The 26,048-nt window shown below is 40.9% G+C and overlaps 1 protein-coding gene across 1 annotated transcript; it reads left to right on the top strand.

The window, feature by feature from the left end:
- The first annotated feature begins 336 nt into the window (after window positions 1-336).
- LOC143274171 (uncharacterized) lies at window positions 337-25,609 on the top strand. The gene is made up of 6 exons (XM_076575607.1): window positions 337-400; window positions 13,321-13,362; window positions 15,598-15,662; window positions 16,918-16,942; window positions 19,652-19,759; window positions 23,846-25,609. Exons 1-6 carry the CDS (start codon window positions 337-339, stop codon window positions 23,932-23,934), a joined length of 393 nt encoding a protein of 130 aa, XP_076431722.1. The 3' UTR covers window positions 23,935-25,609.
- The last annotated feature ends 439 nt before the right edge of the window (window positions 25,610-26,048 follow it).

Raw genomic sequence — 26,048 nt, 5'->3', positions numbered from 1 at the left:
AAGGATCCACAATCTTCCCAACTGGTGCCCCAAACTGGGTACCAGATATCCAAATAGCTGAACCTAAACAGGATATTTCTGATTCAAACCACAGTCTACATCTCTTATTTAAAAGGTGGAAAATGCCTCATGTATTTTTAATGAGTGAAGTATTCAAAAGTAGAACTGCAATGATAGAACTTCAAAATGCATTTCAATGACTGTCGTGCTTCTCCCTGAATGATCTGAAGCAAAGGGAAGCAGAGCGGGTTCTCGGGTGAGGCAATGTGGCTTCACCCACTATCGACAGTAGTATGTAAATCACTCTCCACAGACATAGTTCCAAACATTGACATCATGGAGGATGGCAACACTGAAATTGAGTTGTCTCCTGAGAACAACATGTATCTCGAAGACCATGGTAGGTCCTGGCATTCTTGGCCAGATCCAATGAAAGGGTCTATCAACAGTCAGGTTGTTCCTTCTGCTTGGGAGGCAAAAGAGGAAAGTCAATTTAAGGACTTCCAGATGGGCAGAAACAACGATGAGATTCTATTAATGATTAGTGGCTTTTCTTATTTTCTATGACCAAATAACTGAGAAAAGCATTTTAATGGAGGAAAGGTTTATTTGGGCTATTATGACAAGGTGGTCATTCTGGCAGGGAAAATGTCTCAGCAGGTGTATGGCGCTGGCTGGTCACATTGCATCTGTACATAAGTGCATACACATGTACTCAGGAAGCAGAGACTAAACAGAAGTTAGACAGAGGTCTTTCCCCAGGGGCTTGCTTTCTCCAGGGATGCTCCATCTCCTGAAGCCTTTCTTAGGCAGTACCATAAGGTGAGGATAGAGTGCTCAAACTCATCAGGCTATGCAGGACATTCCCTAATCAAACCAGAACACACAGTATATGATTTAAGGCTTTATGTAGATTGACCATTTCATGTCACATAATCTGAACTCTAGGCAAAAGTACAAGAACCTGCTTTCTTATTTTTTCCACTTTGTCATCTTCTCTCAGAGGACTACAATATGTTTCAGGAACAAAGAAATGACCATGACATCTGATCAAGAGTTTAACATAGTTTGTCATAATCCTGGCAATTGATTTGAAGTCTGCTTGCTTTCCTGTGTCTTTATCCTACCTCTTCTTTCATTAATAAGTATTTTAGTAACTTCCTGTGTACTTCTTTTTGCTGAGACTGCACAGCTGATGTAGGGAATGTGCTTGGATACTGGGGAAGTTAGACAAAATGAAAATATAAAACACAGACATCTGTGTACACTTAAGATTGTTATGCATGTCTAATGGCATAGAAAGCAAATGACCTCATTTGTTACGTAAAAGGACCATCTTTCATTCAGAATCATTAGTTCCTGGGTCTTTGCATTCTTCTAGACCAGTAAATGGCTAGCTTAGCTGACACAGTACTTGCTTTCATGCACAAAGACTTTCCCATTGTGTGACCACATTTCTGAGGCAGATATAAGATGGTGGATTTCCCAAGTCTAAGAGTACTAGACATTTAAACAAACAATGTTAACCTACTAGTCTTTTCTGGCCAATTCATTGAAAATCTAATAACTGAAGTCATGCAATTGGAACATTTTAAAGAACAATACTGACCATACTTTAGAAATGGAATCTGAATATGCATCTAGGCCAACACAGGACAACATAGGCATTACTTTGAAAGTTTTAGCTGTCTCTGTGCAACAAATGTCTGTGTGAAATTAAAATAAATACTTTTAGGAAAAACAGGATCTATCTAGAACAATAGCTTGAGGATTTGTTATAGGGTTTTTGTGACTCTGTGGAGTATGTGAGGGTGCACTGTCTATGGCAGTACATTGTGCTGACAACTAGCCTTTCTCAGCATTTACACCAATAAGTTAGGTTCACTAAGTTACTCAGGAGGAAAACAGACATGGACATGGTTTACTTCTTTAATGATGATGCACAGGAATTGAAGAGATGTGATGATGAATAGACTCAAGGTCATGATGTTCTTAGGTGAAAGTGCCAAGGTTGAAATCAGATATGTAGCCCCCTAGTATGAGGTTCCAAACTGTTACCATGAACTTATATTTAGGCTATGAGGACATTAACAACCATACAAAAGAATCTATCTTCTATCTAAATTTCTTAATTGCGGAAGCAAGTAGAATTCCAGGGGACAGATGATCAGTGTTCTCTGCCTTAATGTGAGTTGGGTAGTCTGAACCTGGACATTCACCTCACAGAATGAATACAAAGGATGATCCAGTAAAGAAAAACTAGCAGGAGAAAAAAACAATCTATAATGGTTCTTTAAGTGTAATAATGTCAGTATCTTGCACTTATCAGTAAAGTATGATTATGTATCAGGGAGTGAAAAATTTAGTGTCATTACATCATGTTCCTGATACTGCATGAATTTTTCTTGAACAATGTGTACATTTTGAAGATTAAAATTCTATATGCTAGGGCTGACAATATGATTCAAAGGGTAAATGTATATTTCTTCCAGTGCTTAGTACCTGAGTGTCATTTCTCAGATCCATATGACGGTAGAAAGGGAGAATCCACAATCTTGTCCTTTGACCCTTGGACAGATGTCACATAGTATGTATTCCTGTACATACACTTTGTATATGCATATACACAGGCAATGGCGAATAAGCAATTTAAAAAATAAGATCATACTAAATGAATGAAGAGTCTGTCTATGTTGATCTGTAGCGGCTGAAAGAGGTTAGCAGAGATCTAGAAAGACTTGAAATGGTCATAAAGTGATAGCAATCTGTCATTTAACATAACATTTATTTAAGTGTAGCCTAATCCAAGATGGATTATTTCACAGTGTGTTAGATTCCCTTTACGTAGGAGAACAAAAAGTCTCTACTTCAGGTCTCTTGAGGTCTTGCCTTGTTTTCACTTTTCCTGGCAGGGAAAACTGTCGTGCAGCCCTTCAGCCATGTTTATTAATTCTGTGCACTGAGGCAAGGCATAGGGACTAAGTCCACATGTCACTGTCCCTAGCAACGTAAAAGCCCTTGACATATAACAGGTGGTACCATGAGCTGAACGTTATATCCTGTTCCCCTAGATTTGTGTGAGGAGCATCCTCAGGCCTCAGAAGAAGGGTCAAAACCATCTTTGGTTGCGGTAAGATGGCCTTTCCATATCCTAACATAGAAAGGTTTCTTTCATGATACTTTATTTTTATGGGCATCAGATCTCAATAATAAAACTGTCCACACACTATAGGTATTAGAGTGTTTACATAGGAAAAGGACACAAGTCACCCATGATACGACACAGCACGAGAGGAAATTGTAAACCATGTCAGTTACCATAGTGGGTGTCAGGAGCTTTTCTTCTAACATAAGATTCCCCTTCAGACCAGGAACTTATGCAGGGACACTTGGCTTAGTCTGGGAGGAAGGGACTGGACCTCCCTGGACTGAGTCTACCAAGTTGATCACAGTCCTCGGGGGAGGACTTGTCCTGGAGGAGGTGGGAATGGAGGGTGGGCTGGGGGTAAGGGGAGGGCGTGGGAGGGGGGAGAATAGGGGAACCCATGGCTGATATGTAGAACTGAATGGTATTGTAAAATAAAAAATATATATCACAAAAAAAAAAAAAAAGATTCCCTTTCAGACTAAAACATGTATAAGAAGCCAACAGGCATATTATATAGGAAAAGTTCCTGTTTCTTCTGTGAGTGTCTTCTTGTCTTTCTGCTGGGGTCTCCTAAGGTTAACACAGTTGGAATGTGTTTCTCCAAATATTGATGTGGCAAAAGATTCTGGTGTCCGCTAAGAGATATTGAGGCAGTGAGACCTTTAAGGTATGATGTTAGAGTAGATACTTGAGCAACAGAGACACTCCTTGGAGGGATTCATCTCACAGATTCTTATAATATTTCTCTGCCACCTTCCAAAGAAGCTTTGAGGAAACCCTCAGTAGAGAATCAAGGGGTGAGTTTGCCGGATGTGGACTAAACAGGCAAAGGTGTAAAATTCACTTATATTTTTCACACAGTAACTAGCTGCAGGTGTTTTGTAAGAGAATCACATAACAGACTAATATAGAATCTTCAAATGGGCTGTTCTTCTCAGTCCTGTTTACAAACTGTCCTAAGTCACAGGAAAAAAAAAAAAACAGAAATCTGTGCAAACATAACTCAGTATGATCTGATCTAAGAGTGTTTTCTCTGAATTGCAGGTCCAGTCAAGGAGGCACAGATACAGTATGTATCTTGGAATGACATTTTTGGACACACTGTAGATAAGAACTCTGCATATACTTGTTGTCTTTGTCTGGTTCACAACTTCTATTTACTTGTTTATGTACAAATCTTTTTTAAATTTTAAGAAATCATCCTATTCCCCTCTCCCATTTCTTTTCAGATCTTCCCCACCTCCCCACCTGACAACTCCATGCCTCCTCTCTCTTTAGAAAGCAAACAGGCAATGTGAAAAACAATAAAAGTAATTTAAAAAAAGGAAAAAGCACACATATACACACCACACACACATACACACACACACACACATACACACACACACACACACCCGCATTTAAACACAGAATCAGAAACTATAATATACTAGCAAAAGCTCAGTAAAACAGAAAATGCCAAACAAAACAATGTAAGACACAGAAATCTAGAAAAACACCATTGAGTTTGTTTTGTGTTGGCCATCTCCTGTTGGGCATGGGGACTGCCCTGGATTGTGGTTGACACACCACTGGGGAAAAGTACTTTTTCCTTTGTGAGAGCTTGTCAGCTGCAGATAGCTTCTTGGTTAGGGATGGGAGCCCATGTCTACTTCCAACTCTGAGCTCTAGGAGCCTGTCTGGCTTAAACCTGTGAAGTCAAGCTGTCACAGGCTCTATGAGGTCATATTGGTTCCTCATTCTTTTCAAAGCAATCTAATGGCAACAAGATTGTAAATTTAGGTAAGATAACAACAGATATCCCAAGAGACCTATCATGGTCCTGTGTATGTGGTTCTCTCATTTACTCTTGTTGGGATTTCATGTATCAACAAACATCTTTATGTGTTTTCTCCCAAAAGATTTTCCAATTACACATGTCAATTTTGTCAATGAAGAGATCTGAGGCCATGCCTTTCCTACATTACTTGGTTCAGAGCTCACCATAGCCATATATGCTGGATTCATTTCTCAGCATACCCTGCTGCTACAGGAGAGGGATGTGAGTGACCAAGCTAGATAGCTAGGGACTACAAGAGCCAACCATGTTCCCAGGTATTTGGGATGAAAGTGACATTTTTAGAATTGGCTCAGATTTTCTCCCCATGGAGACATGAGCTGTCATTTTGCATGAATCCATTCAGCTTTCCAGCATATACCCAGAAAAAATCCTGCCTATAGAAAACACAAACAGTACCCTTTCTGTATCAGCGATCAGAAAACATAGGTAGCATCCATGGATCAGGTGACAGTCATTCACAACTGTGAAAGACAGAGAAAGCTATGGTGTACTGGGTTTGTGCTTTTGCTCTGTCATTGGAGTAGCAGGTCTTCATTTAGGAGTCTCTGGGTTTGATACTCAACAGTGCATAAAGTGTGATGTGGACACAACATAGGTTGGTTAATCTAGTACTCTAGAAGGGGGCTCATGGTTCTCATGAATTTAATCTCATCTCCAATCACTGGCCAGTCTAGGCCATAAGAAAATGCCTGAAAGACTCACTGAGAGGAGCTGATCATGTGAAGTAGTGGCAGAGGAATGCCATACAATTAAACAAGCGTTGTTCCCTTACTCCACTCCTTTGTGAGGAATGGTGACTTTTTGTAGTAGGGATTGAAAAGTAGAACATCTGTTCTGTTCTTTTTTTTTCTGTCATCTACTCAGGCACAGTGCCATTAGTAGCTAACTAGCACAGTGCCTTCAGGTCCAAAGTAGGAGATGTTGATTGTCTTCTTCTCTAGTGCCTTTCTGTGAAGGTAATACGAGATATGTATGTGAACTTTAAAAAGCTGTGCTGTATAAATAATGAAGCAAGCATATGTTTATGTTCTTTCCAGAAGTCATCCAAACAGCCTCTCTGGTTGTAAGTATCAACATCCAGGTGGTGGTTCTGGAGAGACCAAGCACCATAGAGCACCTTTGTGGTACTAGTGCTTGTTACCAGTGTAGCTGAAGTTTTCCTGTGTCCCACCTGGTCCATGCTCAGGACAAACCTCTCTCAACTGCCAGTCCTGCAGCCACTTGGACCCAAGTAAACACACAGAGGCTTATATTAATTAAAACTCCTTGGCCATTAGCTCAGGCTTACCACTGACTAGCTCTAACATTTAAACTAATCAATAATTCTTATTTATGTTTAGCCACATGGCTTGGTACCGTTTCTCAGTTCTGCCTTCACATCTTGCTTCCTCTTTGTCTGGCTGGAGACTCCTGACTCAGCCTTCCTCTTCCCAGAATTCTCCTCTCTGCTCTTCCCGCCTATACTATACTTCCTGCCTAGCTACTGGCCAATCACCATTTTATTTATTAACCAATCATAGCCACACATTCACAGTATACAGAGCACTATCCACAGCAAACCAGAGCTCTTCCTTCACTTGCTTATTTAGATTCTTTAGGTGCAATGTAAGTTCTTAGGAAACTACAGTGTCAAGAGTCAAGAATGCAGAAGTGAGCAATTGCATTTTCAATGTGTTTACATGGCTATTGGAGGGATTTGGATGCTGGTCACTTCACACAGTCACACTGCCCTTCTGTTGATACTGTCTCACCCATGTGAATTGATACCCCACCTATACCGACCATGTCATATCTCCAATGAGTCAACACTGATTTCCAGGATTGTCCAAAGGTGATATTTTGAATCAGATGAGTGTACTCCCAAATCAGTAATGAGATGGAATGTTAAACATAAAACAGTTGTTAGTTCCTTATTTTTTTAAATGAATTCAGCAGAACTAAACATTCTTGTTTTGATTGCATTCAAGTTGTAGCCATATTGCGGAAGCTAGGCATTCGGTGCTCCGTTACCTCTACAATCAATGAAAGGTCTGAAACAATGCTGCAAAAGACCTGTGGCACTAATGACGGTACAGTGGAAATTCAGTAATTAATTATAGTTATTATCAGTAGTTGTAGATTGTATAGTATCCCCACTATAAAGAGAATGAAGAATCATTGTAGTAGTTTTAAAGTGGAAATTAATTTCTCTAGTCCACCAGTAGAACTACCACCACAGAGCATAAAACCACATTGAAATGCCTATTTTGGTTCTGGTGGCATGATATGAACCAAAGGAAAGCAGAGATGGTTCTTGTGTGAGGCAGTGTGGCTTCACCTATGGCAGACACTGTGTGTGATTCACTCTCTCCCCTGGCTTTCTTTCAGTCATGGCTAATGATGATGATCACAGTGCTGAGAATGACTTGTGTAGTCAGACCCACCTGAAAAACAAAGACTCTTACCTGTAGGTCATGGACTCTGGGTCAGATGCAGTGTGAGGCCTTCTAAACAGACAGAAACCATGAAGAGACTCTCATGGAATCATTCATTGGTTTTGTTTGTTTTTTTTTTCCACCTTGATATGACCTAAGAAGATTCACTGAAGGAAGGAAGTGTCCATGTGACTTATTGAAGGGGGATCATTCTGTAATGTTTGAGAGTACCTGGCAGCTGGCAGGGAAGGCTAGGTGGCCTCATTTGCAGGAGACCACTTTGGTATGTTGCATCCATACCAAGGAAACAGAATAAGCAGAGGTGGAACTGGACTCCAACACCTGGAGGTTGGCCCTAAATGACTCACTAACTCAGGATAGGCTCCACACCCCAAAGCTCCCAAACACTCCACATGCAGCACCACCTGCATACAATTCAATCCAGAACACACATAGCCATGTACATTGACCGTGTCCTGCCACTTAATATGAGTCTACTTAGGAAACTGAGAGGCTACAAGAACCCACTCTATTTTATTGCCCCTTTCTCATCCTTTTCCACAAAGGAAGACAGTAAAATCCAAGTACAAAGAAATGACTGTGTTGTGTGGTCCAGAAATGCATGTAGTTTGTTTTCATCTGTGTTAGCAAACCATAGCCCATGTTCCTGCCGCCTTCTCTTCCCAATGCTTTCATTTATAATTATTCCCTTCATGCCATCACTTATGGAAAATATGCATATGAAAATAGGAACTGATTGTTGACAAGGTCAATCAGATGAACACATGTCATACAAACAAAAATCTTTGCAATCTTAAAAATTATTGTCTAGGGGCATGTGAATAAATAGAATGGAAGAACTTACTTGTTGTATAAAGATCAGCCTGTCTCTGAACAGTAAGTTTTCCCATGTCCCTTTCTATATCTTTTTGAGGGCCAAGGAGGTAACTCTTTTGATAAAGTGTTTGCTTTGTAAGCCTGAGGCTTCCATCAATTGGCCCACATCTAAAGGGAATCACCTTCATATGTACGAGGCCTTAATGATGTAAGATGATGGCCTTTCTTTATCTTACAACACTTGAAATCTTAATATATAATGTTAATCCATCCTCTGTTCTGGGGTTCATTTCATTCAAGCAGGATCTATGGATCTTAGGCAACTGGAACACTCTGGGGAACAATGCTGGACTTACTTTAAGAACAGGCACTATTGCCAGTAGTGGAGGTATTTGTAAACCTTTCTCTAAGTCTTCCAAACCTGAGTCTGTGTGAAAGTAATATTAGTATCTTCAGGATTATCATAGTCAGACAGACATTCAGACAGAATGAATATACATCTCACAGGTAGTTTGTGGAGACTGCAAATGCAAATATTATACTTTGGTAGAAAGGGTAGAATTTCACCACCACCACCACCCCCAAAAAAAGGCGTTGTCGCTATCCCTGTTTATATTCATCTTGATAGGGTGGGTTTTTCAGGCAATCAGGTGCCTGCCTCGCTAACATAACAATTTTCCATGCATTGGCAGATCAACACACTGGGCTAGAGTTGGGTGTTAGGGAGTGAAGAAAGGACAGACACACAGACACATGTACAGAAAGAAGGGGTCAGAGTGTAGGGTTGAGGTGTAAGCTCTGATGCAGGGCATCTACTAACTCTAGCAACCTGAAATTTCGGTGTGTGTGTTAGGTACATCACAGGGGGAGTGACTGGCTGCTTGCTGGCAGGAAGTCTCCACAGGCAAGCAGTCTCAGGCCTAACCTTCCAGACCAGGAAGATGCAGCTGCTGGTTTTTGTACACACTGATCAGGCACCAGTAAACACTTGCACTTGAACAAGAAGAAGGCTTTGCCGACTTCCAGCCTGGCCCACCTGGGAGAAAGGCTTTGCCCATTTCCCCTGGGCTGTGCCCTTGTCAATAATACACACTTGCTCAGGACTTCACTCCCTCAGGGCTTCTTCTGTTCCTACAAACAAGCCAGTGGCTCAAGGGGGAAGCCCTCGTCTTTGTGAGGCATTACTTGTAACACTGATCTTAAAAGGTCGTATAATAAAACATCCAGAGTCAGATAGTGGAGTGAAAGCTGAAAGATCAGAGAAGCAGAACAGCCAGCCCCTAGCTTACCTCTATGAAATCCTCAGCCTCAAGAGAGCAAGTTCCTGTTTCCTCACACCTTATGTACCTTTCTATGTCCTGCCATATTGCTTCCTGGGATTAAAGGCGTGTGTCACCACTGCCTGATTCTGTTTCTCTCATGTGTAGCCCAGCGTGGCCTTGAACTCACAGAGATCCAGACAGATCTCTGCCTCCTGAGTGATAGGATTAAGGGCGTGTGCCACCACAGCCTGATAGCTATGTCTGATTTAGTGGCTGCCTCTGTCCACTGATCACCAGGTAAACTTTATTAGGGTTCACAATATATCACCACATTAATAATGTAAGATGGTGCGTTTTCCAGGCCTAACAGTACAAGACATTGTCATAGACAGTGCTATTCCTCCCAGAGTTCTCAGCTCATGTCATTCAGAGAGTCTCTACTCACCATGCTTGTGCAATTGGAACGTTGTAGAGACCATTACTGACCTTCCTTAGGAGTGAACACTGACTATGCGCTTAGGCAAACATAGGAATTATTTTAAAACTTTTGATTCTGTCTGTTCAACCAAGTCCTGTGTGAGAGGACACTGCTGTCATGTTAGGCAGGATATATGCAAGAACAATCGCTTTAGAGACCGTGACGTAGGCCTTCTGTGGGACCGTGTAAGGACTGTGGCAGAGCATCCTGCCAATAACTAGCTTTCCTCAGCATGTCTGTCCTGTGTCTTGTGTTCATTAGGTCACTCAGGAACAGCACAGATGTGTGTCCATTTTCAATTAAGATCTGCATTCCCTGTGCAGATTCAAAGAGACACAATGATGAGTGAATGAAAACACCCAGTGCTGTTATGTGAAAGGGACAATGAGGGACTCCAACGTGTGGGTCCAGATTTGGAGGCTACCCTCTGCTGTCATTACCAGATAAGAGGTTCAGTAGTCTGTGTAAATTTCTGGATTTCCAAAGCCTTTGTGAATGCATAGGATAAGGTAGAGTTTAAGGTAATATGTTAAAGCATAGCCCAGGGTGGGCATTGCTGCGGGAATCCTTTTCTCATCACTGTGGTGATGTCAAAATCCCATAGAAAGAACCAATGCTGACACAGTGTTGAGGCTCACAATTTGGGAAAAGGGAAAACCACACCCTATAACTACCAGATCTCTCCTCACTCTATCGTAAGGCCATTTAGAGCTCTTATCTACTAAGACCCCAGTCAACATTAAGTTATTTTATTTACTTATTGATTGATTGATTGTATATATAGTATTCTGTGTGCAAGTATGCCTGCAGGCCAGAAGAGGGCACCAGATCTCATTATAGATGGCTGTGAGTCACCATGTGGTTGCTGGGAATTGATCTCAGAACCTCTGTAAGAGCAGCTTGTGCTCTTAACCTCTGAGCCATCTCTCCAGCCCCCAACACTAAGTTACTAATCTGGTTTCACTCATTCTATTGACCATAAATATTTCAGGGGATCTAGACTGTGTCTCCACAAAATACTTGCCCTTACTGATGGTCGGTCTCCATGTTGGCTGGTAAGGGAGAACATGGGGAACATGTGTACTCAGTGGATCCACACAGCCAGCATTGACAAGTCATCATTTCTAAGATGCCTTTTGTTCCCCAAGGCATATCTATGTGATTAGGCATTAGGTAAAGGGGGCTTTGGTTAAGGGAATGTGGGACTATCTTGCTCTTGGGTACAGTATGAACAGAAAATTTTGTAGAGCAGAAACTGGACTCTGAGAAAGGAGCAAGCAAGGTTAAGTACATACTTTGAGCTAGAAAAGCCATTGCCCTCGTCTTAGGCATGTTTAGTCCAGGCAATACAGACAGCACTGAGGGCAGTAGTTATGAAGAAAGTGGTATCTACAGATGCAGTCCATTAACTCGGCAAAGCATCCAGATTTGTCCCAGCCTGTCAGTCAAGATTGAGGGCTTATGCGGGGTTTGTTGACTGAAGGGAATCTTTTCTCTCAGTCATCACGTGACAAGTGTTTCAAAGTAACTTGGAGTCAGACTCCTGGTGAGGGCCTTCTCCTAGTGTGGTTGTCTGATCATTATAAATTTGTACTGAGAGAAGCCTGACATTGTAGTGATAAATTACTAGTCATTTGAACTAACCTGGTTCCTCATATTGCTTCTTCTAAAGGAAATGGTCTTTTTATTTATTTATTTATTTATTTATTTATTTTTTCTTGAGTCAGGGTTGGAAAAGTAGAATAGCGATCCTTGTTTCAGTTTCTTTTTTCTGTCAGATAATTCATTCTGTAATCTTTTTTTTTTTTTTTTTTTTTTTTTTTTTTTTTTTTTGGTTTTTCGAGACAGGGTTTCTTTGCATAGCTTTGTACCTTTCCTGGAGATCACTTGGTAGCCCAGGCTGTCCTCGAACTAACAGAGATCTGCCTGGCTCTGCCTCCCTAGGGCTGAGATTAAAGGCGTGTGCCACCACCGACCGGCTTGGTCTGTAATCTTAAAGTGATTATTACAGTGTCCTCAGACAATAACAAGAAGTAGAGATGGTCCCTTACCAGTGCCTCCGTTTGTTGGTGATCTTATATATTTTACACGGATTGTAAAACATCATGTTATGTGAGGAATGAAAAGTGGTGAAGAAAATAAAAAGGAAATTTAATATTTCAAAAGAAAGAAAGAAAGAGAAAGAGAAAGAAAAAGAAAAGGAAAAAGATAAAGAAAGAGAAAGAAAGCGGAAAGAGAGAAAAAGAAAAGAAGCAACCATTTCCCCTGACCTGGCAGTGTACATACACTATCTCTGAATCTGACTGTGTCCTCTTGCTGATTTTTCTGGCCTTTGGCAAACCCCACAGAGCTCCCTTTTTAGTGCTAGTGATTTTCTTTGGGGCTTGACATTCATTTACTTTTTTAGATTCGTTAGGCTTAATGGGAGTCCTTAGGAAGTTGTACTGTCAGTTTCAAGAACAGAGAAGTGAGGAACTGCACAGATTTCACTGTGTTTACATACTCAGTCAAATGCTCTTCTGTCAATCCTGTCTCATCTACCTGGATTGAGATCTTCCATACACTGACCATGTTGGATGTGCTTTAAATGTTCACTGATGTCCTTGATCTTACAGAAGTGACATTCTGAATTAAAACAATGTGCTTACAAATCAGCAATGAGATCAAATGTTTATCATAGAACAAAGACTAATTTTCTTTTTATTTTATGATTCACCAACCTATTTTTGCTGTGATGCATTCTAGTTTCTGCTACACAGAAAAAAATGGGTTTCAGAAGTACCAAGGTTCCTGAACAGAGTGACATACCTCAAAAAAAGACCTTGCAAAAAGTCGAAAAGTCCTGTAGTACTTATGACGGTACTGTGGAAATTCAAGTGTGTGTTTTAGATTTAAGCAATTTGAAGGTATTTGACCTGCCATGTATGTTGGTACACGTGTTGCCTAGTACCAGTGGAGGCCAGAGAGGGCATTGGATCACCAAGAATTGGAATTACACATGGTAGCGAACCACTGTGTTGGTACTGGGAATCAAACCCTAGTCCTCGGGAAGAGCAGTGTTCTTAACCACTGAGCCATCTCTCAAGTCCCTAGTTTGTTATTAACAGTAGCTACAAATAAGATGGTATCTCCTCTGTAAAAAGAATGAACATATTTTGCAGTATTTTTAATATGTGAAGTGTTACTTTATCTCATGAGTAGAATGTCTATTGTGGTTCTCAGTGAGTGATGTGAACCAAAGAAATGCTGAGTTTGTTCTTGTGTAAGGTAGCAAGGCTTCACCTACTACAGTCACTGAGGTATGAGTCATTCACTCACTCTCTCCACTTTCTTCCTTCCAGACATCGATGATAAGGAGGAGGACGAAAATGAACATGACTTTGGTAAGGAGAACAACCTTCAAAGTGATGCTCTTGGTAGTAGTAGGTAATGGTATTCCTGGCCACATCCACCTCTCCACTGACTTCCATGTATCAATGATAGTGATGAGGATGACTCTGAGGATGACGTGGGTAAGGAGAACAGCCTTCAAAGCAATGATGTTGGTGGTGGTAGGTCATTCCTGGTCAGATCCATCTCTCTACTGACTTTCATCCAGATTTCAATGGAATGGATGAGGACAACATTGATAATGACTTGGGTAGAAAGACCAACCTGCAATATGCTGAACTTGTTAGTGGTAGGTAAAGGCATTCCTGGTCAGATCCAATGAACAATCTAGCAGCAATCAAGTTATTCCTTGTGCTTGGAAGGCAGGGGAAGAAAGTCCACTCAAGGGTCCTTCAGTGGACAGAAGTATCAGCCAGGGTCTGTTCCTGAATCATCGTATTTCATCTCCTTTTCTCATTGCTGTGATGAAATCAGTGACATGAAACAGGTTGATGGAGGAAGGGTTTATTGTGGCTTATTGTCAAGTGGATCACTGCATCATGTTGGTTGAGACAGGGAAGCTGGCAGGGAACTCAAAGGCTTGCAGAGTTGTAGCTCTCAGACAGTCACCCACAGCATACAGGCCTGTCTTGGAGGCTCATGCCAGCTCCACTCCAAAAACACTGCCTTCCACATCCTGCCATCTCTAATATGCTGAGGTCTCCTAGCAACCGAGCGTGGACATCCACCTATGTCCTTGCCTAGCCTCTCTCTAGGGACTCTGGCCCTTCCACATGGTGGCAAGCCTCAGCTTCTTTCCATGACCCCTCAGTCCTGTAGCTTTTCTGCCACCATAGCAAGTAGCACATAGGAGACTCCGACACATCACCAAGTTTGGGTGCCAGCTTGGGATGCGGCCTGGCCCCGCTCTGAGCCAGAGCTTCTGTGTGCGGATGTGAAGGAAATAGTTCTAAGAAGAGCTTGTGTCTGTGATGCTGGTCCCCTAGTCATCTGATTTCCCAGTCCTGGATACCCAGTAGCCATTGTCCCAGTAAATGACAGAAGGTTTCACTTCACAGATTCTTAACCCAAACTTCTCACAAGCAGTTCCCAAGAGACGTGGCTGCCCTCTCCCCCTCCACAAGCCAAGACTCGCTTGTCTACCTTCCTTTCACCATTCTTGTTTTCCAAATTTCTACATGTAAGCTTATTCAGTTTTGAGCATTCAGTGGATCTTCTGTGTCAAAACACCACATTTCCATAATCCTCCCCCAAGCAACATGATCAGGTCCGTCACAGCAATAACCCATCTTTCTGGCACTGTTTTCTGTATTAGTTGTTTTGTTGTTACTATAATAAAACACCAGAATCACAATGGAAGAAAACAACTTTGGCTTCCGTTGCAGTGATACGGTGGATTTTGGCCAAGGCATGGTTGAGTTGGTGATGTTGTCAGGCATGGAAGTGGTGCACATACATCCATACAGGCACTCATAGATAAAAAAACAAACAAACAAACCCAACGTGTTTGATTCCCAGATTACATGAAGAGAGAAGAAATTCCACAAAGCTGTCCTCTGAACCCACACCCATGACATGGTACACACACACACACACACACACACACACACAATATTAGTACATAAAATTAATTTTGAAAATCATATGTGGTTAATGCATCTAGATAGATGCTTGCCTATGGGGTTAAAAGAGGTTTGACTGATATCTAGAAAGAAGTGCCAGTTGTCCTGACTTCAAAATGTTCTGAAGAAGTAAGAGAAAGCAGAAATCTATTTTTTTTTCTCTTTTGTTTTTTTTTGAGACAGGGTTCTGTGTGGTCCTGACTGTCCTAGAACTGACTCTGTAGACCAGGCTGGTCTTGAACTTGGAGATCCATCTGCCTCTGGTTCCCAGGTGCTGGGATTAAAGGCATGGGCCTCTACACCTGGCTAGAAACCCATCATTTAACATTTATTTCAGTGTTTCCCCAATGAAACATTTTCAGGTTGCTTTAGATTCACATTATATAGAAGGGCAAAACTTACCTTTCTCATTTCTCAAGGTCTTGATTTTTTCTCCCTAGTCAAGAGGATGTTCTCGCATCAACACAATTATGTTTATTAATTAACTATGTGCATTAAGCCTGAATGTTTAGATTGAATCCATAGAACTCTGTCCACATCAATCCAAGATCCCCTGTGATACAGTAAGTGGTACCATGATCTCAGGTTTATTTTGTGTTCTCCTAGGGATGTCTGACAAGGACCAGATGAAGACCCCCCCAAAAGAGAAGATAAATCCATCACTAATTAAGGTAAAATATCTTTTCCCTTTTCTAAAACAAAAAGGTTGGATTTAGGATTCCTTTATATTTTCTTTTATCACATTGGGATGATAAAACTGATTACCTACACTATAGGTATTCAAGTATTTTCTAAGTAAAAGGAGGAAGTAGAACTAGATCAAGCAGTTTTTGGTCAAGTTGTAAAAAAATGCCAGTGCCAGTTTCCACATGTATTTTTAGGGGACCTTTCTTCTGGCAAAAGTTTTTCTGTCTAGATTAAAACCTGAGTGATTTTCACTCAAAAGTTGGCACACATTTGTAGAAGTAACCGTCTTATTCAATAAGAAACACAGAACCAATGCAAAGAAGAAAGCCAAAGAGGTCAGAGCTAAGAGCTAAAAACCTTACCCTTTTTCTCGCGGTGGTCCTTCCTCTCCAAAAGAGACCTACTTCCTGTGTGTCTGTCTTTATAAAGACCTTCTGTTCTGCCTTCTCATTGGTTGTAAACCCAACCACATAACCACCTTGTCACTGCCTGTCTGTACAGACCTCCAGGTCTTCTATGGTTGGTACTGAGATTAAAGGCGTGTGTCTCCAATGCTGGATGTGTCCTTGAACACACAGAGATCCTCCTGGCTCTGCCTACTAAGTGCTGGGATTAAAGGCTTGAACTACCACCCGGCTTTTGCTATGGCTTGCTAATAGCTCTGACCCCCAGACAACTTTATTTATTAACATACAAATAAAATCACATTTCAGTACAAATAAAATATCACCACACACATTACCTGTGAAAAGTTTCTTTTCTAAGTGTCCTCTTACCTTTCTTCAGGGGACGTCTAAGGTTAAGGCAATTGGAATGTATTTTCCTAATTATTGATGTGGTAAAAGATTTTTAAGTCCATTATAAGGACATTAGGTGTTGAGATCTTTAAAGTGTGAAGTTAAAGTAAATAATCTGACACAGAGGCACCCCTTAGTAGGGATTCATCTCACAGTACCAGATTGTCTTAATAGTTCTCTGCCATTTTTCAGTGTAGCTTCCAGGAAACATTTGTAGGGGACAAAGAGGTATGTTTGCCTGATCTGGGATAAATGATCAAGAGTATGAAAAATACTTATGTTTTTCACACATCACCCAGCCTCGGGTGTTTTGTAGCAGTATCACACAACAAATTAATACAGAATCTTTCACTTGGCCACTCTTCCCCAAGTCACTAGAAGAACCAAAGACAAACAGAACTCAGTATTACCTGAACCTAAGAGTGTTTTCTCTAAATTGCAGGTCGAGTCACGGAAGTGCCGATGCCGTATGTATTCTGGAATGACTTGTTTTAAAAGTCACACTGTAGATAAGAATTGCATATTTACTGCACCGCTATTTTCAGAGAGACCTGGTAGCCATGAGAATGGCAGGTTTAGTTTCAAACAACTACTGATATTCCAAGAGACACATCATGGTTATGTGTCTTTAGTTCTCTCTTATTTACCTTACTAACCTTGGGATTTTGTGTGTCTGACAATATCTTTATGTGTGCTTCCCCCCAAAATATCTTGATTTTCCAACAAATTTTCAATTTAAATGAAAAACTTAAAGAGTTGTTCTCACTTTTGCCACATCAATTAATGTAAAACTCATTACAGATACATATGATGAATTCATTTCTCAGCATAACCTTACTAAAGAGGAATGTACCAGGACAGGGAGGCACATGAGCAAGAGGGCAAGCTAGGGAATACAAGGACAAAATGTGTTCCCAGATATGAAGTATATAGGTCACATTCCCAGCTATAAACTCTGCCTCTGACCCTGTCAAGAAATGGGTAGAAATTATGGAGGAATCCTAGCTTTCCATTTCTAGAATAATTCCAACTGACAGAGAACTCTTAGCTGTCTCACTGGTCAAAACTGCAGATAGCCTCTATGCATTGTGCTGGAGATACAAGTTTAAAAAATAAAGCCTAGGTAGGCTCAGATTGTTTAGCTTACAGAAAACTAGGCTATCATACAGAAAGTGTTGGGCTTGATCCTCAGCACTGCAAACCCTGGGAAGTTGGTAATTCTTGTAATTCTAGGACTGTAGAGTAAGGAGTATGGTGATCAATCTGAGGCATTCCCTGGCCAGCCCAGATTGTGACATGAGACCCTGTCTGAAAAATTAAAACAGCTACCACCACAACAAAACTCAAAAAAGTTAAAGCTTATCTGCTTGTTGTCAAATTGATTTTGACAATGGGGGACTCTACATTGGAAAACATGGTGGACATGTGTCATAATTGGGTTTTACTTGAACATGGCTGATTCCAGGTGAATGCTTCAGCATTGTAGAAGGCATTAGTATAAGTCCAAAGAGCCACCCATCAGAACTGAAGCCTACTAAGTTATTAATACAGTCTCATTATTTTGACCATACTTCTATTCTGTTTTGTTTTTTGTTTTGTTTTGTTTTGTTTTTTTTTCAAGACAGGGTTTCTCTGAGTAGTTTTGCTGCCTGTCCTGGATCTCACTCTGTAGACCAGGCTGGCCTTGAACTCAGAGATATCTGCCTGCTCTGCCTCCAAAGTGCTGGGATTAAAGGCATGCACCACCACCACCACCACCACCACCACCGCCCGGCAACCACACTTCTTTTCAAGATGAGGTACACTTATACTTGAAGGGAACTTCCCCTCACAGATGCTCTGTTTCCATGTTGGCCAAGAAATGTGAGCATAGGGAGCCATTACACTCAATGGATATATACAGTCATTATCGAACAATTTGATTTCATGTCAGGATTTCTAAATGCCTTGTGACTGAGAGTACCTCTCTAGGTTGAAGACATCTGCTACAGATTGTTTTTGTTAACGGCAGATAGGACTGTGTATCTTGCTCGGGGATGGACTGTGAATAGTAGAGTTTGTAGTTTAGAAACTGGACACGGTTGAGGAAGCGTGAGCAGGGGAGGTGCGCACTTAGAGCTAGTGAAGGTTCTGCCCTTCTCTTCTCTGGACTTTTTCAGGCTCCACAGAGAGTGCCAAGGGCAGTCGTCACCTAGAAAGTGATGTGCGCAGACACATCCATTAAATCACCACGCCACCTAACTTCTTGTCCTGTTCACTGAGTTTGAATCTTATCCAGAGTATGTCAGTTGTAGGGAAGTGTTCCCCATCCCCACCACGACTGTAATGTAACATCAGTGTTAGAATGACTTGGAGTCTGAGTCATTATGTGGTGTCTGGTCAGCATGGTTGTCTCATCATTAGAAAGACAGTGTAGAAGAGATGGACACATTTGAACTAACCAAACTCTCTCATATCACTTCTTTTGGAGAAAAGAACTGAAAAGTAGAACTTCCTTCCCTGTTTTGAGGTTTTTCTGTCAGGGCAATTATGTCACAGTGGCATGAAGATAACCCCTTACCTGCTTCCCTACCTCAATGTGATACACAATCTTCATGGACTGTAAAACACCATGGGTAGGTAAAGAATGAAAAGAAATTGCTGTTGTCCACTGTTCTGGAGCTGTCTCTGGATCCACCCATTGCTGTCTTGGGATTGTTCTAGCATTCAGTAAACCCCACAGACCACTTCTCTAGACCTAGTACTATTCTGTAAGTCTTCATGTTTACTTACTGCTTTAGATTCATCAGGTTTAATGTAAGTGCTTAGGCAGTTGGAGTGTCATAGTGCCAAGAATTGGTGTCATAAGTAGCTGCATAAATTTCACTAGGTTTACATGGATCCTAAAGTGATTTGGATGCTGGCTGTCTCACACACTGAGTCACTTTGCTTCTCTGCTAATACTGGGCCATTCACATGAATTGAGACCTGACTGACCATGCCATTCTTGTGTTAAGTGGACACTTATGTTTGTGATCCTCCATTCAGAGTAACATTCTGAGTCATGCTTGGAAATCACTAATGAGGTCAAATGTTTATACACAGGACAGTTGTTAGTTTTCCCCGGGGGTGGGGGTCATTTGTTTATTTGTTAAATGCAATTGAGCTGACCTCTTTTTGTTGTGAATGCGTTGCAGTGAGATCTATGATGCAAAAGCTGGGGCTTAGGCACAGCAAGTCCTTCAGTGTGAGATCTGAAACAGCAAACGTGCATGTGACGGAAAAGGCATGCGGCACCAGTGACGGTACTGTGGATATTCAGTAATGTGTTTGAGTTATTAATAGTCATTGGTGATGGTAATTGTACTAGATACTTTTCTGTTGCTACGATAATACACTATGACCAAAAGACACTTACAGAAGAAAGAGTTTATGTTGACTTAGGTTTCCAGAGGGGTAAATATCAATCATGGTGGGTGAAAGTCATGGCAGGCATACTGTCAGGAGCAGTAGGCTGAGAGATCACATTTTCAACAGCAAACAGGAAACAGCAAACTGGAAGTTGGGTGAGGCTAGAGATTCTCAAAGCCTGCCCACGGTGATGCATTTTCTCCAGCAATGCTCCACTTCCTAAACATGCTACAACTTTCCCAAACAGTATCAACCACCAGAGACCAAGGTTTCAATTACAGGAGCCTATGAGAAACATTTCTCAGCATACCACCATATTCCACTTCCTTGCCTCTGTAAGCTAATGACCGTATTATAATGCAAAATGCCTTTAGCTCAACTTGAAAAATCCCCAGAGGGTACAGCCCCAATTGATGATACATCTGCAACACACCTAAAGCTCAGGGGCCATTAAGAAAGAAGGCATAGAAAAGTTGTAAGAGCCAGAAGACCAGGAACTCTGCTTGAGGTTGTCTCCTAGAAATGGCAGGGAAGCTTCATCCATGCTACCTAACAGTATGGCTACCTAAACAAGACTGGAAGTACACCACCAATAGACATGCTAACATGGAAGTGGGGGATCTCATGGAGCCCCACTCACAGAAAAAGAAATATAGACAACTAAGGAATACTGAGAGCAGGAGATATAGTCTTCTTCAGAGACGAAGCCCCAGTTGCTTATTCAATAACAAGTGGTCAACCCTGAAATCATATACATACAAGTAACAACAGATGGATTGAATAAGTTGTATTTATATCTGTAGGCTGAGAAGTCACATGTTCAAAAACCTACAAATAGGAAGGAGAGAGAATGAACTGGAATTAGGGTGAGGCTATGAGGCTTCAAACCCTACCTCCAGTAATACAATTCACTCAGCAAGGCTAGCTCCTAAAGGATCCACAATCTTCCCAACTGGTGCCCCAAACTGGGTACCAGATATCCAAATAGCTGAACCTAAACAGGATATTTCTGATTCAAACCACAGTCTACATCTCTTATTTAAAAGGTGGAAAATGCCTCATGTATTTTTAATGAGTGAAGTATTCAAAAGTAGAACTGCAATGATAGAACTTCAAAATGCATTTCAATGACTGTCGTGCTTCTCCCTGAATGATCTGAAGCAAAGGGAAGCAGAGCAGGTTCTCGGGTGAGGCAATGTGGCTTCACCCACTATCGACAGTAGTATGTAAATCACTCTCCACAGACATAGTTCCAAACATTGACATCATGGAGGATGGCAACACTGAAATTGAGTTGTCTCCTGAGAACAACATGTATCTCGAAGACCATGGTAGGTCCTGGCATTCTTGGCCAGATCCAATGAAAGGGTCTATCAACAGTCAGGTTGTTCCTTCTGCTTGGGAGGCAAAAGAGGAAAGTCAATTTAAGGACTTCCAGATGGGCAGAAACAACGATGAGATTCTATTAATGATTAGTGGCTTTTCTTATTTTCTGTGACCAAATAACTGAGAAAAGCATTTTAATGGAGGAAAGGTTTATTTGGGCTATTATGACAAGGTGGTCATTCTGGCAGGGAAAATGTCTCAGCAGGTGTATGGCGCTGGCTGGTCACATTGCATCTGTACATAAGTGCATACACATGTACTCAGGAAGCAGAGACTAAACAGAAGTTAGACAGAGGTCTTTCCCCAGGGGCTTGCTTTCTCCAGGGATGCTCCATCTCCTGAAGCCTCTCTTAGGCAGTACCATAAGGTGAGGATAGAGTGCTCAAACTCATCAGGCTGTGCAGGACATTCCCTAATCAAACCAGAACACACAGTATATGATTTAAGGCTTTATGTAGATTGACCATTTCATGTCACATAATCTGAACTCTAGGCAAAAATACAAGAACCTGCTTTCTTATTTTTTCCACTTTGTCATCTTCTCTCAGAGGACTACAATATGTTTCAGGAACAAAGAAATGACCATGACATCTGATCAAGAGTTTAACATAGTTTGTCATAATCCTGGCAATTGATTTGAAGTCTGCTTGCTTTCCTGTGTCTTTATCCTACCTCTTCTTTCATTAATAAGTATTTTAGTAACTTCCTGTGTACTTCTTTTTGCTGAGACTGCACAGCTGATGTAGGGAATGTGCTTGGATACTGGGGAAGTTAGACAAAATGAAAATATAAAACACAGATATCTGTGTACACTTAAGATTGTTATGCATGTCTAATGGCATAGAAAGCAAATGACCTCATTTGTTACGTAAAAGGACCATCTTTTGGTCTTTGCATATTTCTAGACCAGTAAATGGCTAGCTTAGCTGACACAGTACTTGCTTTCAAGCACAAAGACTTTCCCATTATGTGACCACATTTCTGAGGCAGATATAAGATGGTGGATTTCCCAAGTCTAGGAGTACTAGACATTTAAACAAACAATGTTAACCTACTAGTCTTTTCTGGCCAATTCATTCAAGATCTAATAACTGAAGTCATGCAATTGGAACATTTTAAAGAACAATACTGACCATACTTTAGAAATGGAATCTGAATATGCATCCAGGCCAACACAGGACAACATAGGCATTACTTTGAAAGTTTTAGCTGTCTCTGTGCAACAAATGTCTGTGTGAAATTAAAATGAATACTTTTAGGAAAAACAGGATCTATCTAGAACAATAGCTTTAGGATTTGTTATAGGGTTTTTGTGACTCTGTGGAGTATGTGAGGGTGCACTGTCTATGGCAGTACATTGTGCTGACAACTAGCCTTTCTCAGCATTTACACCAATAAGTTAGGTTCACTAAGTTGCTCAGGAGGAAAACAGACACAGACATTGTTTACTTCTTTAATGATGATGCACAGGAATTGAAGAGATGTGATGATGAATAGACTCAAGGTCATGATGTTCTTAGGTGAAAGTGCCAAGGTTGAAATCAGATATGTAGCCCCCTAGTATGAGGTTCCAAACTGTTACCATGAACTTATATTTAGGCTATGAGGACATGAACAACCATACAAAAGAATCTATCTTCTATCTAAATTTCTTAATTGCGGAAGCAAGTAGAATTCCAGGGGACAGATGATCAGTGTTCTCTGCCTTAATGTGAGTTGGGTAGTCTGAACTTGGACATTCACGTCACAGAATGAATACAAAGGATGACCCAGTAAAGAAAAACTAGCAGGAGAAAAAAACAATCTATAATGGTTCTTAAGTGTAATAATGTCAGTATCTTGCACTTATCAGTAAAGTATGATTATGTATCAAGGAGTGAAAAATTTAGTGTCATTACATCATGTTCCTGATACTGCATGAATTTTTCGTGAACAATGTATACATTTTGAAGATTAAAATTCTATATGCTAAGGCTGACAATATGATTCAAAGGGTAAATGTATATTTCTTCCAGTGCTTAGTACCTGAGTGTCATTTCTCAGATCCATATGAAGGTAGAAAGAGAGAATCCACAATCTTGTCCTTTGACCCTTGGACAGATGTCACATAGTATGTATTCCTGTACATACACTTTGTATATGCATATACACAGGCAATGGCGAATAACCAATTTAAAAAATAAGCTCATACTAAATGAATGAAGAGTCTGTCTATGTTGATCTGTAGTGGCTGAAAGAGGTTAGCAGAGATCTAGAAAGACTTGAAATGGTCATAAAGTGATAGCAATCTGTCATTTAACATAACATTTATTTAAGTGTAACCTAATCCAAGATGGATTATTTCACAGTGTGTTAGATTCCCTTTACTTAGGAGAACAAAAAGTCTCTACTTCAGGTCTCTTGAGGTCTTGCCTTGTTTTCACTTTTCCTGGCAGGGAAAACTGTCTTGCAGCCCTTCAGCCATGTTTATTAATTCTGTGCACTGAGGCAAGGCATAGGGACTAAGTCCACATGTCACTGTCCCTAGCAACGTAAAAGCCCTTGACATATAACAGGTGGTACCATGAGCTGAACGTTATATCCTGTTCCCCTAGATTTGTGTGAGGAGCATCCTCAGGCCTCAGAAGAAGGGTCAAAACCATCGTTGGTTGCGGTAAGATGGCCTTTCCATATCCTAACATAGAAAGGTTTCTTTCATGATACTTTATTTTTATGGGCATCAGATCTCAATAAAAAAAACTGTTCACACACTATAGGTATTAGAGTGTTTACATAGGAAAAGGACACATGTCACCCATGATACGACACAGCATGAGAGGAAATTGTAAACCATGTCAGTTACCACAGTGGGTGTCAGGAGCTTTTCTTCTCACATAAGATTCCCCTTCAGACTAAAACATGTATAAGAAGCCAACAGGCATATTATATAGGAAAAGTTCCTGTTTCTTCTGTGAGTGTCTTCTTGTCTTTCTGCTGGGGTCTCCTAAGGTTAACACAGTTGGAATGTGTTTCCCCAAATATTGATGTGGCAAAAGATTCTGGTGTCCGTTAAGAGATATTGAGGCAGTGAGACCTTTAAAGCATGATGTTAGAGTAGATACTTGAGCAACAGAGACACTCCTTGGAGGGATTCATCTCACAGATTCTTATAATATTTCTCTGCCACCTTTCAAAGAAGCTTTGAGGAAACCCTCAGTAGAGAATAAAGGGGTGAGTTTGCCAGATGTGGACTAAACAGGCAAAGGTGTAAAATTCACTTATATTTTTCACACAGTAACTAGCTGCAGGTGTTTTGTAAGAGAATCAGATAACAGACTAATATAGAATCCTTAAATTGGTTGTTCTTCTCAGTCCTGTTTACAAACTGTCCTAAGTCACAGGAAAAAAACAGAAATCTGTGCAAACATAACTCAGTATGATCTGATCTAAGAGTGTTTTCTCTGAATTGCAGGTCCAGTCAAGGAGGCACAGATACAGTATGTATCTTGGAATGACATTTTTGGACACACTGTAGATAAGAACTCTGCATATACTTGTTGTCTTGGTCTCGTTCACAACTGCTATTTACTTGTTTATGTACAAATCTTTTTTAAATTTTAAGAAATCATCATATTCCCCTCTCCCATTTCTTTTCACATCTTCCCCACCTCCCCACCCAACAACTCTATGCCTCCTCTCTCTTTAGAAAGCAAACAGGCAAGGTGAAAAACAATAAAAGTAATTTAAAAAAAGGAAAAAGCACACACATACACACACACACACACACACACACACACACATACCCGCATATAAACACAGAATCAGAAACTATACTATACAAGCAAAAGCTCAGTAAGACAGAAAATGCCAAACAAAACAATGTAAGACACAGAAATCTAGAAAAACACCATTGAGTTTGTCTTGTGTTGGCCATCTCCTGTTGGGCATGGGGACTGCCCTGGAGTGTGGTTGACACACCATTGGGGAAAAGTACTTTTTCCTTTGTGAGAGCTTGTCAGCTGCAGATAGCTTCTTGGTTAGGGATAGGAGCCCATGTCTACTTCCAACTCTGAGCTCTAGGAGCCTGTCTGGCTTAAACCTGTGAAGTCAAGCTGTCACAGGCTCTATGAGGTCATATTGGTTCCTCATTCTTTTCAAAGCAATCTAATGGCAACAAGATTGTAAATTTAGGTAAGATAACAGCAGCTATCCCAAGGGACCTATCATGGTCCTGTGTATGTGGTTCTCTCATTTACTCTTGTTGGGATTTCATGTATCAACAAACATCTTTATGTGTTTTCTCCCAAAAGATTTTCCAATTACACATGTCAATTTTGTCAATGAAGAGATCTGAGGCCATGCCTTTCCTACATTACTTGGTTCAGAGCTCACTATAGCCATATATGCTGGATTCATTTCTCAGCATACCCTGCTGCTACAGGACAACCAACTAGGAGAGGGATGTGAGTGACCAAGCTAGATAGCTAAGGACTACAAGAGCCAACCATGTTCCCAGATATTTGGGATGAAAGTGACATTTTTAGAATTAGCTCAGATTTTCTCCCCATAGAGACATGAGCTGTCATTTTGCATGAATCCATTCAGCTTCCCAGCATATACCCAGAAAAAATCCTGCCTATAGAGAACACAAACAGTACCCTTTCTGTATCAGCGATCAGAAAACATAGGTAGCATCCATGGATCAGGTGACAGTCATTCACAACTGTGAAAGACAGAGAAAGCTATAGTGTACTGGGTTTGTGCTTTTGCTCTGTCATTGGAGTAGCAGGTCTTCATTTAGGAGTCTCTGGGTTTGAT

The sequence above is a fragment of the Peromyscus maniculatus genome, chromosome 7 (assembly GCF_049852395.1).
Source record: "Peromyscus maniculatus bairdii isolate BWxNUB_F1_BW_parent chromosome 7, HU_Pman_BW_mat_3.1, whole genome shotgun sequence".
Lineage (NCBI taxonomy): Eukaryota > Metazoa > Chordata > Mammalia > Rodentia > Cricetidae > Peromyscus > Peromyscus maniculatus.
The sequence above is the reverse complement of the archived record's forward strand: the minus strand, read 5'-3'. Positions and strand labels throughout refer to the sequence as shown.